This window comes from Corvus hawaiiensis, chromosome 19 (genome assembly GCF_020740725.1).
Source record: "Corvus hawaiiensis isolate bCorHaw1 chromosome 19, bCorHaw1.pri.cur, whole genome shotgun sequence".
NCBI lineage: Eukaryota > Metazoa > Chordata > Aves > Passeriformes > Corvidae > Corvus > Corvus hawaiiensis.
The window spans coordinates 3954362-3973628 of record NC_063231.1 but is presented as its reverse complement, the minus strand read 5'-3'; the positions used below and the strand labels follow the sequence as shown (position 1 = coordinate 3973628).

General features: G+C 42.1%; 1 protein-coding gene and 1 long non-coding RNA gene across 2 annotated transcripts in view; both read right to left on the bottom strand.

The window, feature by feature from the left end:
* The window catches only part of SMURF2 (SMAD specific E3 ubiquitin protein ligase 2), a 60105-nt gene extending 54498 nt beyond the window's left edge, over window positions 1–5607 (bottom strand). The window contains exon 1 of the mRNA XM_048324111.1: window positions 5224–5607. Within this exon, the coding sequence (XP_048180068.1) occupies window positions 5224–5275 (52 nt within the window). The 5' untranslated portion in view covers window positions 5276–5607. The remainder of the gene's footprint in view (window positions 1–5223) is intronic.
* A 3048-nt stretch (window positions 5608–8655) lies between these two features.
* On the bottom strand, window positions 8656–17347 carry LOC125336033. Its single transcript, XR_007207632.1, has 3 exons — window positions 17201–17347; window positions 16208–16390; window positions 8656–8816 (listed from the first exon to the last, which is right to left on the bottom strand). It is a non-coding gene; the product is annotated as an uncharacterized LOC125336033 (long non-coding RNA).
* Window positions 17348–19267: the final 1920 nt, after the last annotated feature.

Sequence of the window (19267 nt, the reverse complement as noted above, 5' to 3'; positions counted from 1 at the left end):
GCCTGATCAGATTTTTCAGTGTGATTAACAATGAAAACAGAATAAAATTAATTTGTCACCACTAGATGAGTTTCTCAGCTTTGTTCAGCTACGCAGACAGATGTTACAGGACAGTTACAGTAGACATTACAGTGTAAACTCTTTAAACTTAACTGAAAAGTACAATTCTAAACATTACTCACTATTTTTCCACCCCCAGGATTTCTTTTTTTTTTTTCTCCTGCAATAGCTTTAATTTTTTTAAACATTACCACTAGGACTGCCTGCAGATTTCCCATGTCTCCCACATACGCCCCATATGTTACCTACACATGTAAATCCTCTACTAGCTTCTATGTGTTGCTCTCCTGATTGTACAGCCTAAGGTGAATAGTGAGGTTTTTTGAACTGAATTTCAATCTTTTAATTGAAGCCCCCGTATAATGGTTTTCCTACTACAATTTCCTCCCCCAAATCCTTTCTGATCTTTGTTCTGCTTGCCATGATACCTCATTATGTACCCTTGAACACAGATACCTAATTTTATACCCAGATGAATAAAACTTGGTCATACAAGCTGAACTCACAGAAACAAACAGCTGAAACTGTTCCATACAGCTGCCCAGTTGTTTATTACAATTCTTTGGCATCTCTATGATCCACAGGTGATTTATATGTATATAAATATCTATAACTATATACCGTGTATAGAAGAAAGCATGTATTTACACTTCACACCTTGATGAAAATATTGAGGGCTAAGCAGCCATCAGTCCCTGTGTATCTGATTAGACACATCTATTGACTTTGTTATGACTACACCAGTTTAATCCACCTACTATGTAATTTATTGATTCGGATTTCTTAATGACACATGGCTTACAAAAACTGGTACTTAAGTCAAATATACCTTATATGAAGGAACCCCATTATTTTATTGTTGACCAAAGCCTATCTAAGTACAGGCTGCTGGTAAGAGAGGCAGTCCTGCCCCTGCCCTCTTTTCAGCTTCTTCTCTGCATCCCTCTTCTTCAATACAAAAAAACATTTTTCTCCTGGTAGGATTAGCTTTCAGCTCATCCCATAGCTACACAGTTGCTGGCGTCAACACAAGGGAGGGCCCAGAAAGTGAAGCCAGGGACTACAAAGAGAAAAAAGAAACAGCACTCAGATTTTAGACTGACCTAAAATGGCACTACAGTTTCAGTCAACTATAAAACCACTGCCTTGCTACATAAAAATATGGGGAACTACTGTATCAATTGATCAATCAGATACTCCCACAGTGAGGCTCTGATATCCATAAACTTCAGCCCTGCTTCCACCACCACTGATGGAAAATTTAGGATTCAGGTAAACCACTGTCTTCAACTATATTAATTTAACACTTAGATTTATCCACTAAAAAAACAAGTTTGAAGATTCCACATTATTTTACAAAGCTCTGGAATATTCTGGCTTTTTCTAAATATTAAGTATGTTTCTCAAGAAACATTATTAGCATCACAACCAGAGTTTCTATGGTCTGATAAAACAGTAGAACTTTCTTTCTTCAATACTGCAAATTTACAGTGCAGTCCCACATTTGTACTGTGAGGTCTGGATAGACAGTAAAGCAGCAAGAAAGAACAGAGAGAGGGGACAGCACATGAGATACTGATCCATTTTCCACAACACAACACACAGTGCTTTTATATCCCTAATCAGCAAACCCTGCAGGAAAGCTGGAAGCAGTAAGAAGGAGGAAAAACAAATCCAACAATTCTTCAGGCCTACATCTGATTCTGCACCAGCAAAACTCTTCCAGCTCATTCCAGTTTTATCCGTGGGATATTTATTATCACTTTTTCCAGCCCAGTGTAGCTGTGCTTTGTGGCTATGGAAGTATCTTTACTTGTTAACAATTCTGGGACAAACATTACCTGCAACACATGAACTAAAGAAACTTCTGCACTGAACTCAATATATTCTAATGCTCACAGAGTTTTGCAGACTTCAAATTGATTTTAGAAAGTATCTCCTTGATAAAAACAGCCTTACGGGCCTCAGAGAGCTATCATTGATCTCCTAAGTGCAAGCAATCCAATGTAGCTATTGTAACACTGGACAATGCACATATTAGGACATAAAATGGTCGTTCCTCAGTTTTCTGAAGAAGGAAAGATAAACACAATTCAACACAGGGCTGGAAGAACTCATAGCACATTCTGTCTGACAGTGTAGTGTATTTACAAATCCACAAATTCAACACAACACTGAGAAAAATCACACTAGGAATGGAAGGGGATGACTGCACTTGCAGCTTTTGTAGAACTCAGATGTACTCAGGATAGGACTAGATCAAATGGTGGTAAATATGTGAGAGTTGAAGAAATTTTCCTTACACATCCTTGGACATTGTTATTACAAGCTGTTAAGATAAATTTTGCAGAAGACTAGTGCAATTCTAGACTTTAGCTGATTTAAATTACACTGCCTATATCTTAATGAGAAACAAGGATTTACACCTCCTGCTAGAAGTATCATCAGGAGCCATAATACTCAGATTTTAACAATTATCCAGAGATTTTCCAGCCCAAGATTATGTGAACTGTATCAACATATGTATCACGAAAGAGTCAAGTGATACTTGCAACAAACAGCTATACCTTGGAGCAAAAGAATAACCTTTTATAAGAAATGTATTATACAGATGCACTGTAAACTAAATAAAAAACTTACTAGAAGTATGCCACCGCTGTGGTTTGTCTCTGTTATGGAACCCAGACCTAAATAAACTGTTAAACACTTACTGTAAAGGTATGCCAAACATTTCTCAGAACTTTCTTAAGGTCCCAACAAGGAGTCAACCTTTTTTGCAAAATGAGGCCTAGGTTAAATATTTTATTTGGCTCCTCAAGATGGACTGAGTAGTTGGGCACTAGCTCCAGATCAGTTCTTGGACTCACATCAAACATTACCCTGTCATTTATCCAGTCAGTCAAAACAATGTTTTCCATCTAAACCTTTAATGTTTATGTCCTGAAAAACTGCTAATTGAATCCAGTTCTTGAAATCCATTTTTTAGTCTATACCATCTAATTTAGAGATAATGAACAGAAAAGATAAGCACTGAACAATGATTGCACAATTAATCCTATAAACATTCAAGCCAAAACAGAAGACTGCTAGTTTCATAGAGCCAAAGAAAATTAAGATTAAATAGCATTTGTCAGTTTGAGAATAAACTTTTAAAAACACTGGATATACAGATTCTTCTAATTCCAAACAGTTTTAGAACTCAAGAGTCCTTAAACTGCTTTTCCAATCAAAAAGGGTAATCAAAACCACACAGAACACTTAAAACTATTCCTAGGCAAGAACTGACAACATGTCAGCTGAATTAATAAAACTCAATGTTTTCCTTAAACATGTAAAGCTTCCTTACAACAAATGACATTATGTGAAACAACTCACAACTAGCTAAAGCAGAAAATACCTCAAGCTGTTTAAGCAGAGAAACAGGCCAATGTTTCCTATAAGCTTCCAATAACAGAACTGGTACTCAGTGACTGCAAGAGCTGCTAATCCTGGAACAGTCCTAAAGAAAGACAATTTTGCCTTCATCCCATGCTCTGTACATTCCCTCCCTAAAATACAAGATGACAAAATACCCAAAAACATTCCTTAGGGTTGTACCTGGCTGACCACAGTGTGTAAAACCACAGCCTGGTTCTGGTCACAATCACACTCCCCTCGACACACCAATATTGTCACAGGCACAGTTTCATTACATGCTTAATCCTCAATAAAAATAAAATATGAAACAAATTTGAACACAAAACACAGAGGTGAGAAAGTCAACTCCCTAGACAGTATTTTCCGTGCTTTTAAATAAGACTACAGACCATTTTTAATGTTTCAAAGATAAGCAAGTCTGAGCACTCATTGCTCAGGGAAAGAAAGGTTTAAAGCACTGCATGAACACAGCAATAACCTGAGGAGAAAGCTACAAAACACTGTAAAAACAAGGCGGCACTGTTCCATGCAACAGTCCCAGCTATGCTCATTTTAAGAGTTTTATTTCCAAGTGTAATATAGAGACATTCACAAATCTCCATGAAAACTAAATTACAAATCTAGTCAGAGTATTTCCAAAGTAAAACATAAGCAGATACATTTTACTTTTCCTGTAAAAATAACATACTTAGATAAATCAGTATAAAAACACCTCTCTTTATTAGCCATTAAACTGGAGATATTTCTCATACACCTAAAGTAAATATAACAACTCATTTAACATTTTTAAAAACATTTCTTTTGCAAGCTGGTTAGATACACTATATGTAGAGATGAGTATTTACAGTGTAAAGCTATTCTTTTCTAATCGCTTACCTTCCTGTACCGATGCTTCAGGACACACAGTATCATTTATGTGCTGGAGGACTTAATACTTTGAAGAAAAGAGTTAGTTCCAAGTGTCCTGTATTTTTTTAAAGAAAGCTCTAGCAGAACTTCCAATATTTTTTCCTCTAAACCTATTTACCTGAGATTTTATAGGAAAAGAGCATCGTTTAAAGTATTTAAGACCAGATTGTTTTCCTTCCCAGCATGCAGGTGAACCGTTTTTATGGTATTTTAAAATATCAGAGGTCAAGTGGTCTTCTGGAGGAGGGCAAAACAAGGCACATCACCCAAGAACTGTGAACAACCATAGAATCATGGAATATGCTGAGTTGTAAGGGACCCACCAGGATCATCGAGTCCAGCTCCTGGCCCTGCACAGGACACCCCGAAATCTCTCCCTGTCCCTAAGAGTGTTGTCCAAAGACTCCCTGAGCTCTGGCAGCCTTGGGGCTGTGACCACTGCCCTGGGGAGCCTCTCCAGTGCCAACAGTCTTAGTTGAACAAATCGCTTTAAAACCCCAACAAAAAAAACCAACAATAAACAAAGAGCTCAAAACAAAGAGTGGGACAGCTTCTTTCGAGTTTATACCGAGAAAACGAAGGGCAAATAAACAGCAAAGTTGGGGTGCGGTGGCTAAAGTTCGCCCAGGCGGCTGCGGGGCCCGGGCCGGCCGGGCGGCGGAGCCCGGACATGCCGAGCCTGGGACCGAGGGGAACCAAGGGGAGGGAAACCTCGCCCTCCCCTTCCCTGCGAGGCCTAAGGTGCCGCTCCGGCCCCAGGTTCAACCTCAACTACACCCGGAGGAGCCGCTCCCGCCCCCCGCCCGGGCTGGCCCCGCGCCCCCGGCCCAGCCTCACCTGTCAGCCGCAGCTTGACGGGCCCGTTCCGCCGTGCCCCCGGGTTGGACATGGCCCAGGCCGGGGCTCCTCCGCCGCTGCTCCGCCAAGGGCTCGGGGGAGGCGCGAATGGAGCCGGGCCGGGCACTCAGGGCAGCGGTGGCCGCCGGAGGAGAAGGAGGAGAGGCCCGGATGTGCCCAGCGTCGCCATGAGCGGGGCCGGGGCCGCGGAGGAGGAGCGGAGCCTTCCCCGCTTCCCTCCGCTTCCCTCCGCTTCCCCGCCCCCGGGCCCGAGCACAACAAAGCGGGGACGGAGCCGCACAGATCGATGGACTGGCGGCGGGCTCAGCTCGACTCCTCTCCCTCCGTCCCTCCCTCCCTCCTGCCCCGGGGAGGCCCTGGCCGCCCCCCGCGCCCCGCCTCGGGTCGGCCCGGGAGGCTGGGGGGGGGGGGGCGGCGTCAGGTGGCGGCGGCGGCTGGGGTGCTCCTGGCTGGGGAGGACGGGGGGAATGGCCGTGTCCTGGAAGAGCTGGGGATCGGGAAGGATGGGGGAATGGCCGTGTCCTGGGAGAGCTGGGGATCGGGAAGGATGGGGGAATGGCCGTGTCCTGGGAGAGCTGGGGATCGGGAAGGATGGGGGAATGGCCGTGTCCTGGGAGAGCTGGGGATCGGGAAGGATGAGGGGGAATGACCATGTCCTTGGAGAGCTGGGATCGCGAAGAATGTGGGTGAATGGCCAAGGTGGAGAGGAGAGGATGACAGAGAAATTGTGTGGGGAGTTGGGACAGGAAAATCAAGGGTGCAAATGGGAAAAGACACGGTAGGAGAATTCGGAGCCAGGCTGACATGCGGACCCACGCAGGAGTGCTGCTGATCCAGGGCAGTATTCCCCATGGACAGGGTGTGACAGACCAGCCCTGGAAACTGTTAAACTTTGGACCAATTACTTCTTATCTGCACTGTGTAGGAATCAGCAGCTGGGTTCTGTGAACGGCCATTCTCAGAATAATAAGAATAATAATTAATAATAATAATAATAATAATATGCCTTGCATCCATGCCATGTGGCCAAATTTAACTCCCACCCTGCAGGAAAGGGGACTCTTTCCAGAGTTCTCCCAGCTCTGCAACACACTTCCCATGAGGGGAGCTCCATCAAAGTCACGGACAGCTTCCTGAAGGGCCAGAGGGGCGTCAAGGGTGGGAAAAGATACAAAGGTTGCCAGAGTCAAGGTTACCTTAGAAGTCTGAACTAATACATCACACACCTACTCTTACTAACAACCTTACTAATACTCTGCTCGTTTGGTCATGTCACTGCTCTGGCTTCTTCCTGCTGAGGTTACCTGTGAAGTATTATCATGTGGGTAGTCAGAGATGAGAATCCAGCTATGGATCAGAACCCCAGCACGGGATGAGAAGATGACCTGTGCTTCACAGAGTTCATCATGTGGCTTTTACACAGCCCAGGAGGTTCTCTCTCTGCAGTTGCACAGAGCTGAGCTGTAACCATGTCTGGAGTGGTCCCATCCTGACAGAGCTCAGAGCTTGGGCCCTGTTAATTCAAACCTGGGGCATGGAACTGATTTTTTTTCCGCTGAAGGCCTTGGAAGTGCAATGTGGTTCTCAAAACTTTCCTTCCATAAAATGTGACCTCTCCCACACTGTATGTGGGGACTTACTTCTCTTTCCTCCCAAAGTGTCTTTAAGTGCCAGGTTCTTCCAGGTGGAGATTTCCAGTGCTTCCTGCAGTGCTTCACTGCTGTTCCAATGTCTCTTCAACAGGGAGCAGAGGAGTCCTGGGATCAGGACCTGGGATCCATTCCTTGGCCAGGGCTGCGCCTGTTCCCTGTGCCATCAGCTGTTTAACACAAAAATAGCAAATGTTAAACACCAACCTCCTTCACAGCAGGCAGAGCACAAGAGAAAGCATTGATTCAATGCTTTGCCACTAGTTCAAAAGAAAATTTGAAACAATTAAAATCTAAACTGCATTTACTGCAAAACATGGGCACAATGTATCTACAGATTTTATGGCTTTTTATTGCACTGAAAGAGTAAAAAAGTTACTTTGTAATGGTTATGTAAATTTGCACACACCTCAAAGACATTCCAGGTTCCTGGATTAAATCCTGATTCCTGCATTAAAAAAAAAAAAAAAAGAAAAATCAGCATTTGTAATTGAAGGTCATGCTATTAAAGTTCCAATCTGTTACAAATTCACATAGCCAGGTCATTATCCTTTTCTCAAACCAAGTATATAAAGCAAATGGCTGATGGTTTGCAAATATTGCAACATTACCTGGCCACTGCTAAACTGAACAGAAAAACAAAAATATAAAACTACTTTTCACATACTTATTTCTAGATTTTTCCTAACACGATGATTACTCATTTCTGGGGTCTTGCAGTGCGCTTTGGATGCAACATTCAATAATTGTGATATAATTTGACAAAAGTATTTAATGTTATATTAAACAGAGAATTCTTTCTACATGATCTTTTTCTAATGGATAACTAGTGTGTCAGACATTAATTGAAATGCCAATATTTTAAAAAAACCCATTGGGATTAAATACAGTATTTCATTGTTCAGTAGTTATATGAACATTTTAATGCTTTCATTAAAAGTAGTTTTTAAAGGTCATGAAGCATACTTGGTTTCAAACCGCTTTTCAGAAAGCAACTTGCTGAACTGTAAATTTTTCTAAGATTTTTGGACACGCTGCTAAGCTTTCAGTGAAAATACTGTGATATATTGCAAGTGTTAGAGCATTAACTGCCAGTGTGTGTATTTGGGTGACCATATAAAGTGTAGTCTGCCGGATGGCTGCTACTGCTGTGCATTTTTCTTTAATATGTGCCATATTTTATTTTATTTATTTATTTTTAAACAACCAACATGACTTGAGGGTTTTTACAAATACATCCAAAACACATCAGTGACTCCTATGGAGTAGGTGTCTATTTAACAGGGTGGGAGAAGAGGGGCTCCAGCTCCCATCAGTCTGGCAGGCAGAGCTGTGTCCCAGCTAGGTCAGGCCCAGGTCCTCTCGTGACTAATGTGGGGAGAACAAGCTGGGCCAGGCTGTTCTTGGACACACAGAGGCACCAGAATGCCAGCTGCTCTCCTTCTCTTCTCTCTTTGTGTCAATGGGTGTGCCTTGGATGTTCCACAGGTGTTTGTGTCCCATCCTATCTCCTACCTCTGTTGGGAAATGAGGATTTTCACTCCCTGTTCCCCTCCACTGAGTAGAACTGCCAGGCAGGATTTAAGCTGAGCAGCTCCATGAGGGACCAGTGCAAGATCTGCAGTGAGCAGATGAAGGGAAGCCTGGCAGAGCACCAGGAGCTGCAGCAGTGTAGGAGACCAAAGATGCTGACAGTCCCTGATGGTTGAAAGTGCTACTTTCCCAACCAAGGAGTCCCACTGGAATGTTATGATCTGGAGGTTCTTGAGCCAGCATTGTCCCCCAAGTTCTCAAAATATTCTCAGATTAACAGAACCAATGTCTCGCTGATCCTGCTTTCAGTTTCAGAAGCCAAGAGTTTGCAGTTAATTGTGTCTTTATGCAGTTCCGTTTCAGGAGGCTTCATTCTGTGCAGGGCTGATCCTGTGAGAGGGACAAGCAAATATGATCAGTGCTGCTAACAAGAGCCCCATGTTCCACTGCAGGCTGATATCACTGAACAACACATCCTTTCAAGATGAGGTAGCTCACTGGGATCTGGAGGGACGGGAGTGCCTTGCATCACCCTGCAGATCATTTTGGATGATAGCCTTGCTGCTGGACTTGGGAATTCCATCCAGCCTTCTTCAGCCAGAGCTTCACAGCTGAGCCACCCTCTAAAGGACTGGAGGAAATGTATAGAGAAAGGGCAAGGTCAAGTAACTTTAGGACACCAACAGGGCTGTTGAAGAATCCATAAGGAGAAAATAATATAATAGTTGGTATCATTATGCTATAATAGTGATATTGGTATGAGTGAAACTTTTGAAGAAGTATTTAGAAATACTAAAATTTCTTCCGTTCCACAGCTGCACAAAAAAGGGCTTTGATTTCTTGAATTTACCAAGAGGAAGAAAGAAAAGGTTTTGCTTTCACAGATGGTTCTCAAAGGATTTAGTGGTTTTGGACACTGGGAAATGTGTAGAAACATCTTTAACCAAGTAGTGTTCATTTTCAGAAGAGGATGGTTGTAGTTCTTTTGTAATTTTTTAGAGGTGAGGTCCTCCCCATCTTTAGAAATGGAAGAATATACTGGAAACTCATTCCTCGGCATGTGGAATGTGTTCAAAACAAATCAACATTTAAGAATTACATTCCATTTCTTTCTGTATATAGGTTTAATCACAGCACATTCCTTCAGCAGTAATGAGAGCTGGCTGGTATTATATCACATTCTCCCCCAGCTTCTGTAATGATATCAAGAAAGCAAGAGAGCTGCCCCTATTATTAAGTTTTTGTGAGTAAATTAAAAGGTTAAACTTATTTTCCTGAGACAATTTTAAAAAATAAATATAGTTAAAATTATCCGGACTGTGTTTATTTTTACTAGTCATCATTTACTAAATTTCCCAGAGCCTGACATGGTTGAATTATAGACACCACCCCAAGAGATCATGGAGTTAAAGATGAGTTGATCACTAGAGAATTACACCTCCATTTCCTCTTTCTTTATGATGTATTTCCACTGTATGTGCAACTGATAATGCTAAATGCCTATTTTGCCACCTAATGGTGTAGTTCTGAGAAATAAAGTATTATAGCAGATTACACCTAGACAACCCCAAAATTTTTTAAATTTATCAGGTTCAATTTTATCTAGAAAGAGATACATTTGAAATATTTATGAAAGTCTGTTCCCTTTCTTATCACATCTGTAATTTTTTTCTTTTTTTGGTAAAACTTTGTTAATGTGGCCAAAAAAAAATAGAAAAATGAAATTGTGAAGAATGATGACTGTTTCTACCAGCAGATTTGTCTGCCTCTGTGTTAATTTGCCTGATAACTCATTCCCTTTCAAAGCATTCATCAACACCTTTGCTTGCAAAGGGCATTGTTCTCCTGGTCTCCCTCTTTGGCACAGGTTTTTCTTCTAAACCTTCCCTAAGCCAATCATAACTTCTTACTGTAGCTAAAGTACTTCCTGAATTCATTTCATTTCCATCACATTTTTTGTCCTGTTTCTGAATGGAATTCTGTCCTCCATAAGGCTTTCTGTTACCTTCCCTGCTGCTCTTCTGTACAAAAGCAGCAAACCTTACTGCAGTTATGTATAAAATGCTTCTGCATTTCAGGAATGAAGATGAGGAACAGAAAATTTCACTTTGTACAAGATCCCTTTTTTCTCTTTGCAGATTGTAAAAATTGTCAGACTGAAGGATTGTTTGTGTTACTGATGAATAGAACAAACTACATTAAAGCATTGAGATGCACATGCTTAAATATCTGATTTTACTCTGTCACTGTTGCTGCTCAGAGACAAAGAGAGTTAGTTAACCTAGCAGTGGAGGACAAATCTATCAGAGTTCTGGGATGAAGAAACATGTCTAGACAGGGGCTCTGGTTCTCACTAAGGCTCCCTCTGGCATGCAGAGACAATGTTTATGCAAGAGGTCAAGATTCAATCTATTTCTCAAGCTGGAGCTGGAGATGAAGCTTTCCAGGAGAAGAAACTAGGAAGGAAATCTCCACCCATGCGCTGGCTACTGCAAAAGGGGACAGCAGCTTGGAGCAGAGACACTTTGGCCCTCTGAGACAGGATGTGTCTTAGGGAAATGATGTGTCTCTGAAATGACTGCAGCTGTGGCTATGAAAAAAATGCACGAGCTTCCATATCACAGGATTTTCCAGTGGTTAGTCACTAAGACAATTTTAAGTCCATCCATCCAGAACAGATTAGTAACTGATGCACAGATATTCCATGCAGTTCTTTAGCCATATTATTTCCTCATCCTGTCCTGCAGGACAGCACTATCCTAATACTTTAGCAGAAGAAGAAAAGGGAGATTTTAGAGACAGGCATTGAACATGGAATAAATAGATGTGTCACAATTTATTATTAGACAGAGGCTGAAGTCCACTTTTTGAGAGGGGTAAATCTGTCGTGAGAAACCATGTCCTGGTGCCTGGGCTGAAGGCTGGAGGTGACACCAATGTGTCAGCCCAGCCCCTTGTCTAGCTCATGTCATAACTGTTCTCTGCTGCAGGATGTGTCTCATAGCCCAGAACCCAGTGGCAGGTGGTGCACAGCATTTTAACAGTCCAGCACACAGGGCAGAACCAAGCTTCAGTTTTTGAGCACAGTGATGTATCTTAGGCTTAAAATACATTCCCTGACTTCTCTTACATCCAAGATTGATGAGACTGCTGCTGACTTGAAGTACAAAATCAGCCTCCAAAAGGTCTCTGTCTGAAAAATATTTCCTTTATTCTTCCATTATTTCCACTTATTTATCTATAGAACACTGTCAATAATACGATTTCTCTACCTGACTCTTGGATGACTGGCTTTGTCAAGTGCTTTGAACGCTACATGCTAAATACTCCAACTGAAATTACTGAGGTTTCCTAAAGAACCACATGTTCCCTTGTGCAACTGCTGAGTGCAACTTTCTCGTGTTGTGAATGAAGCAACTGTAGAATCTCATCTTTTGATTTCCTTGGCTGATATAAAATATTTTCCTAGAAGACCTTAGAAAAGAAGAAGGTTGGAAACATTTGCCTCTTTGTGACGTATCAAGAACTTAGTTTACTACTCTGCTACAACATCTGCCTGCAGATAGTGTCTGATTCAACTTGACAGGGTGTGTATTGTCCCAGTAGAACAGAGCTCAGACAAATGAAGTGTTTTGGGGAAGAATCTCAGCCCAAATAAGTATTTAAAGAGTTGATATACAACACTGTTTTAACCAAGCCACATTATTTAGCCACTAAAGGAATATCAAACCTTCTCCAATCTTCTTATTCACTGTGACCCAGCATCAATTTGAAATAATGATTTTGTCATCTGCAAAAGGTGAGCTGTAAAATCTCCTATATTGCAAATCTCTGGGTTTTAAGTACAGTGGTGATGCTGAGAGCAGGGTGCCACTGCCAAGGATGCCAGAAGCTGACTCAGTCCTGCTGCTATAAACTCAAGCCTTAGCCACTGTTGATCAGCAGCGATACACTGGCAGGTGTTTGCCTTGTTAAATCAGTCCTTGGTCTGCCCAGTTAACACCCAGCTTGTACCACAACTTCTGCTTAATGATTTGGAAGAAATAACAAATGTTCTATGATGCACCTTCCATCCATGCAGCCATGGCAAGCAGAGAAGCTTTCCTGACTCTCCAAAAGCCCTGCAACATTGTCTGATAAGCCTTAATACTTAGGCATAATTAGCCTCTTCTCACTGGCCATCATGACTTATCCAAATATCCAGAGATTAATGTTCCAAGCTTTACAGAATTCCACGTGTCAGGGGTTATGATGAGGTTTAAGAGGAGCAATTTATCCCATTCTAACCTGTTGCAGGGATGGCTGTTAGAGACAAATGCAGCTACAGATGCAAGAGGCCGGCAGCAGACTCCTCTTGTGTTGGCAGAGAGGGCATCTTGGGGCAGTGTAAGCCACTTAAAACAGCCCCCACCTCGTAGTTCTGATTTCCTCTGTTTCTTCAAGCAAGTGGAAGTTTTCCCATGTCTCTCACTCAAGTTACTTCCAAAGCTTTCCATTCAAGAGACAAGATTAATTCCAGGAAATGTATCAAATTACAACAATATTGTGTACTCCTGCAGGTAGCTGAATCTGCAAGGTGCAAACCCAAAAATAGCTCACAAAGCCTTAACCCCATGGGATGATTATTTTCTGCCATGGGGAAGCAGGCACTAAGAGTCAGATGAGCTGTCTCAGATTGTGCAAACCACATCTACTCACAGTTCTGGGAATTGCTGAAAGTAGCCCAGGCTGTCCAGCTTTGGAAACTCTCTGCTTTGTCTTGCGTGAAGTCTGGAGGCATTTATAAACATGCTACATGAAAACTATATCCATAAATAAGCTCAATCATGACACAAAAGCATTTGCAGGTTCAATAAACTCAACAATCCCTCTTTTTTAGAAGAAATCTTATTCCTAAAACTTTCTGAACTGCAGAAATACCTAACCTATTCACAGGCTGTACTGGCTTCCTTTGTGCTTTCTTTTAACAGAATCACCCACAAGTCCACTGTGAAATCAATTTGAGAGGATTTAAGACAAAGTTATCTCTAAAAATACCTTTAAAATATTTCATTTTCAAAGTTACAAAGCAAGGTTTTATGCCAGATAAGAAGCGCACAGATATTTAAGTAGGTTAGTGGGTCTAGTGAAGTGCTAAAAGTAACCTAAAGCAAAATCTGTCACCATGTGTCTTGAATCATTCCTTTATTCCACTCTTGAAACCCTTTAAAATAGAACTGGAGGAAAGGTGTTTTTCTCCTTTTCTTTTTAGCATTAGAATTCAGGGGCAACATGTCTAATTAGGCAATGTGTCTAATCAAATATGGGAGGGCTTGGCTCTGCAGTCAGATATAATCACCCAGGCACATCCACCCCCTCTGTGCACATGCATCCATTTGCTGACTTCAAAATTCGGGTTTTTTTAGCAAATGTCATCTCTCATTTGTTCTGCAAAGCATTGCACAGTTTGGTTGCTACAGATTTAACAAACATTTGGATTATGTTGCTAGAAAGACATTACGTTCCAATTTGGGTCTAATACACAGTGGGTTGGCTATGAGGAAGTAAACTTTCTCTTTAGTTAAAATGTTTTTTGTTGGTTTTTTTAATGTCATGTTTATTCCAGGGTTGCTTTTTTCAGTTTGTAACTACAACACACTGAATTCTGTTGACAGCTGCAAATCCGCTGTGCAATACAGCAGATCAAATTTTGTGTTCTGCAGCAGGGTAGGATATCTGCATGTGCTCTTGGTTGTACTGAACAGAAAAGTTTTTAAAGACACTTTGGACAAAAGCTGCAGGAGTGGGCTAATCTGATTTTTTAAAGCAATTTCTAGGATCATTTGCTATTAAAATTTGGTTTATTAAAAATTATTAGGTCCCCATTGTCAGTCTCCCTCAATCCCCTCTGTTTTTCCTTTCTGACTTAGTTTACATCTTGCAGAGTTGTTACCACTCCCCCTCTGCTTACATTTTCCTTTCCTAATCCCTGTCTGGCCCCAGACTGCAGGTGTTGATATACACTTAAGTACAGATGGGGTAATAGCTTCAGTTAAAGGAACTACATAAAACAGCATTTGTACACAGAAGAAAAATTTCTGCTCAATTCAAGTCAAGTTTGCAAAGCAGTTCTTCAGAAGTGGAATGTGGCTGTCCTGCCTGTCCCATCCCCCTGCCCTTATTTCCCTATGTTGGTAATGTTCTCTCTCGGTAAGTTATATGAACTGCAGCAATGGGGTTTTTTTAGCCATTAGGGGAAAGGAAATGACATATGGAGAGAATTCAAGTCCCTCCTCATTCCTAGAGAGTCTATCCAGAAAATCAGTGTGCTGAGCTTCATCCAAGTGCTGTTTCCTGTTCAGAATGGGGAAGGGGAGCTGGAGGTGGGAGGAGAGATGGATACGTAACATTAAATCGATGCTTCTGATTAACAGCACAGTCTGCACACGATTTCACAGTATTGCTTTGAACAGAATTGAGCCGCTGCAGCCCAAATATGTGTAGCAATCCAGTGATGAAAGAGTTATTTTTACATCTGTTTCATATAGTGGGTAAAAATGAAGTGATTAGGATGGTAGAAATGTGCTTTGGAGATTACTGAAGATTTTCTGATAACTTTGTACCTCCAATCTTCCATATGCCCACAGAACATTATTAATACTCCTGGTGGTACAACTATTTTACCCCGTGAAGCTGCACACAAAGCACTCTGTTACAGAGAAAAAATTAGGCAGCTTTCCACTATTTTTTATATATATAAAAATATATATGTATGACCGATGATTTATATATTTATAAATAAATCAGACTTTCAAAAGATGACTCCATAATTTTAATTTCACATTGCAATGCAAATTGAGAAAGAGATGAAATAAAGGAGAATGATTCCTCATTACACTGCCTCTTTTGTTGAGCTCAGGTGTGATCTAAACTCCCCCACACTGAAGTCAGTGCCATTGATTTTGCTTTCAGTGTGTCGGTCAATTGAAACTGTTCCTGATACATGATTTACACGTTACTTTTGAAGCTGGCCCATTATTTTATTTAAATGATCAGCACAACATTTTAATGTGGTCAAACAAGATGTACTTGGTAAGAATTAACAGGATTTTTCTCCATCCTGCTTTATTTTTTCTCTCCCCTCCTCGTCCCTTTAAATCCCAACTTCACTTCCCTCCCACTAATGACACTCCCTAGGGCAGCGGGTGAACTGCAACCTGGAAAGAGGCCATGGTTCTTCCACGAAATCTTCTGGCTTCTGTGAAAGAGCGTCCATTTCCTGGAGCCAGTCTGAGACAGACAGTGCTCTGCAGTCAGAAACAGGACTGGAATCCAGTGAGCCTTAATCCATAGGAAGTGCTATGACACTCACAACAGATCAATTCTCCCTCAGCTGTCCACAGGCTGAGCTTCTGCCTGCCTCGTGTCAGTGCCATTCCCTGGATCAGTGAGAAGGAATTGTTTTACAAACACAACGGACAACTTTGCACACTAGGAGCTGGAGTGTTCTTGTGAATGGTTTTCCCTGAAATTTCCAGTTTCAGGGGCTGCACCCCTCCTGGCCTAAGGAGGGGGTCCCCTAACTCCCTCTTAGCCTTTTTTCCTAATGTCCCTCTGAAGGCCGAAGGGTTAATGTGTTTCCTGTTAAGTTTTAAGTGAAAGTCACGACATTTTCCTCTATAGGTCAAATATAACTAGACACAATTAACCTTCATTAATTACTTCTGTTTTGACTAACAGTGCCTCTTCCCCAATTTACACACTTTCCAAAGTTTAGACCTGTACTTAAATCTACATCATACCTTATCACAAAGGAGCTTCAATACTCCTGGAACAATCCTATATTCAGCAAAAGGATAACTGTGACCAGAAGTGCCATGGGTTAATTACAGGGACGGACATCAGGATTCCCAGGCTCCAGGTGAATTCTGCCAGCAACTTTCTGAATGTCTGTGGATAACTTTCTTGTGTCTCAGTTTGCTCTGCTGTAAAATAGATTTAGAAACAGAAGAGATCTGTGAAATATTGTTGGGTAGTGAATTCCTTTTCCTGTAGAACTACAGCTGCTTCTTGCTGCTGATACACCACTGTGTTTCTGTGCAATTTAAATCATTCTGGATAGAGCAGCAGGAAGCAGTTTTGCTTAAGAGAATATTTCAATCTAATTCACAGGAAAAGAAAAAATAGATTTCTACGATTTAACTATTTCTAACTTTCCCACAGTTTAAACTGTCCTTCCTGCAGGGGAAAGCGAACAGACGTGCTACTGAACTACAGAACTGCAAAGTCCCTGCCCTCCTTCCAGAGCCTGGCACCTTCGGGAACAGCAAATGGAACAATCAGCCAGGCAGCATCTGCTGCCATCAGAATTTCAGAGGCAGTTACGTTTGCTGAGATGTCAGACTGCAATCTTGCCATCTCTCCACAGATAAAATAGCATTAGCAACAACTGCATTCCAAGCCAGTTGATGTCAGCAGGGGTCTATTATTGTTGCTCTCAGCACAGAGGAGTTGGCAGACTGACACACAGGCCACCAGACATTGATTCCAGCCCTTGTCCTCAATGAGGCATTTGACAAATAAAGAGGACAAGCTCTCAAATCTGACTGGGCTATGCACAAAAAAAAAAATCCCCCCCAAAAACCAAACCTAACCAACTAAAAACCAGAAGCAATAACAATTCTCTTCCTTTTAGCTCCTACCACTTTTTTGAAGCTAGAGACACAGCCTCATGGGTGACTGTGATCCTAACCTCAGAAATAGTTTGCATTTTCTTACAAAAAGGAGTGACTCACCCCAGTCATTTAATCTTTGTAGATTTTTGCTTGTGGACATACAATGCTGCCAACAGGACTCACTGATGGATAGGCTGAACACATTTTTCTTGGATAAAAACAAAGTCTCAGTCCCCAGAATGTTAATTATTAAGCCACTGAGCTGTCAGGCATCTAAAGAAGAATGTGCAGTGTTCTATTATTAACATATTGGATAAATATGAAATAAGTAATTCAGAAAAAAATAAATAGAGATAATACTATTGAACAAGTGTTCTGCATTTACTATATACAGAGACAGAAAATCCAAATTAATTGCATATGCTAAAGAGCAATTAAAGGAGTTGCATTTTTAAGTAACAGTACCTTGATTTTAAAGGGGCTTTTAAAAAGTTGTATCTTATATTCGATATTTAACCTGGTTAAACACTTGGGAGTTAGTACACAGATGTTTTGTGTAACCACATTGAGTGCCCCGAAGCTGTAGATCAGTTTTTTTCCCCAGGAAAATGGAGCAGATTGCACCTGAGTGTTCCCAGTGGGATTATCCCGCCCCCAGCGGGGTTGGGGAGGTGCCGGCACCACTCTCTGCCGGCCCCTGAGCTGCTTTACAGCGGTATAACACCCGGGATTCTGAACCCACGAGTCCTTACGGCACTGCCCGTACAAACCCCCAGACATCAAATACGGGCTAGTAACGATTCGTTTATTAAAGCTGACTTTGCATAATTGCTTTTAGAGAGGTTAATCCTTTCAGTTCTCTACACACAGATGTTATAAACATATATTATAGTATTGGCTTCTCACAAAGTATAAAGGTAGATATTATATAATGTTAGAAATGCTTTTTGCTGTGTGGATGTAGTTTTCTCTCTTTTTAGCAAGAATGTTAGCAAGTGTGACCAAGTAAGATAACCTCCAAGCGAACAGAGGATGAGGCCCGAGAAGCTGGTAATCAACACTTTGTCCAGGGAACAAAAGGGCCCAAAGGCTGCTCCGCCCGGAGAACGGGCGGCCAGGAGAGTCCGAGAGCCGTTATCACCGCTCTGCCCGGAGAGACGAAGAGGCCCAAAGCTGCAATCAGCCCTGACTGTCTGGAAAATTAAGAGATCCACCCTACCATCGACTCTTACCTAGCGAGCCCAACCCCAAGAATCAAAAGAAATAAAACCGCAAGGCAGAAGAATACGCATGCTCTAAAAAGGCGGACCCAAGGAGTGGCCATGCAGAACAGCTCCGGGAAAAGTTTGAATATTAATAGAGAACAGACAGCAAAAATGGTATAAAAAGGACTCACCTCGAGCATCAGGTGTGCTCTTGGTAGAGTGCCAAGGCACCCAGCCATTACCTCTTTGCTTTATTTTATGTGTCTCTTATTGTCTTTATATTAAACCCTTCAAATTGTCACAGGAGAGTGAACCTCGTTTTTCACAATTGGGGCTCGTCCCGGATCTACACCTCGCCTCTGAAAAGCGTGGGAGGATTCAAAAAGTGAGGGTAAGGCGCCTCCCACCCACGTTGGCAAGGTCCTTGCTTAGCATCCTCTGGTGCGGTTTGGTGGCAGCAGGGCAACACCCGGAGGACAAGAAAGACACAAAAATAAAGCAAATGAAAGAGAGCGCTCTCGACAAAAATCCCACAGACACTGGAAAAGAAACAGGACTGGTAAGTATTGTCCAAAGAAAAAGGGGGTGGTTACGGAAGATGAGTGTGTGTGAATGAGACGCAGACTGGTTGCCCCCAGATCTGCGAAACGAGTGTGGTAGTCTCTGAGTGCTGCGGTTCCGTCTTGTTCGCGAGAACAGCGGCCAGCGAGGAGACGAAGCGAGAGATAAGAGGAGTGAAAGAATCTCCCGGGGGTGACTGGGACGGGGTCCCAGGGAAGGGGTTGCAAAGTGGGAGCTACCCCCCCCCATATGCTGGGTTGAGGAAAACTCCAAGAGCACCCAGGGTCTAAAGGTACCCCAAGAGAATTTGGGGTTGGATGCTAGCAGTGCTGAGTTGAGGGAAATCCAAGAACACCCAGAATCCTAAGGATTATATCATACCCATGCGTAGATACTAACAAGTGACTTGAAAGAGGTACCT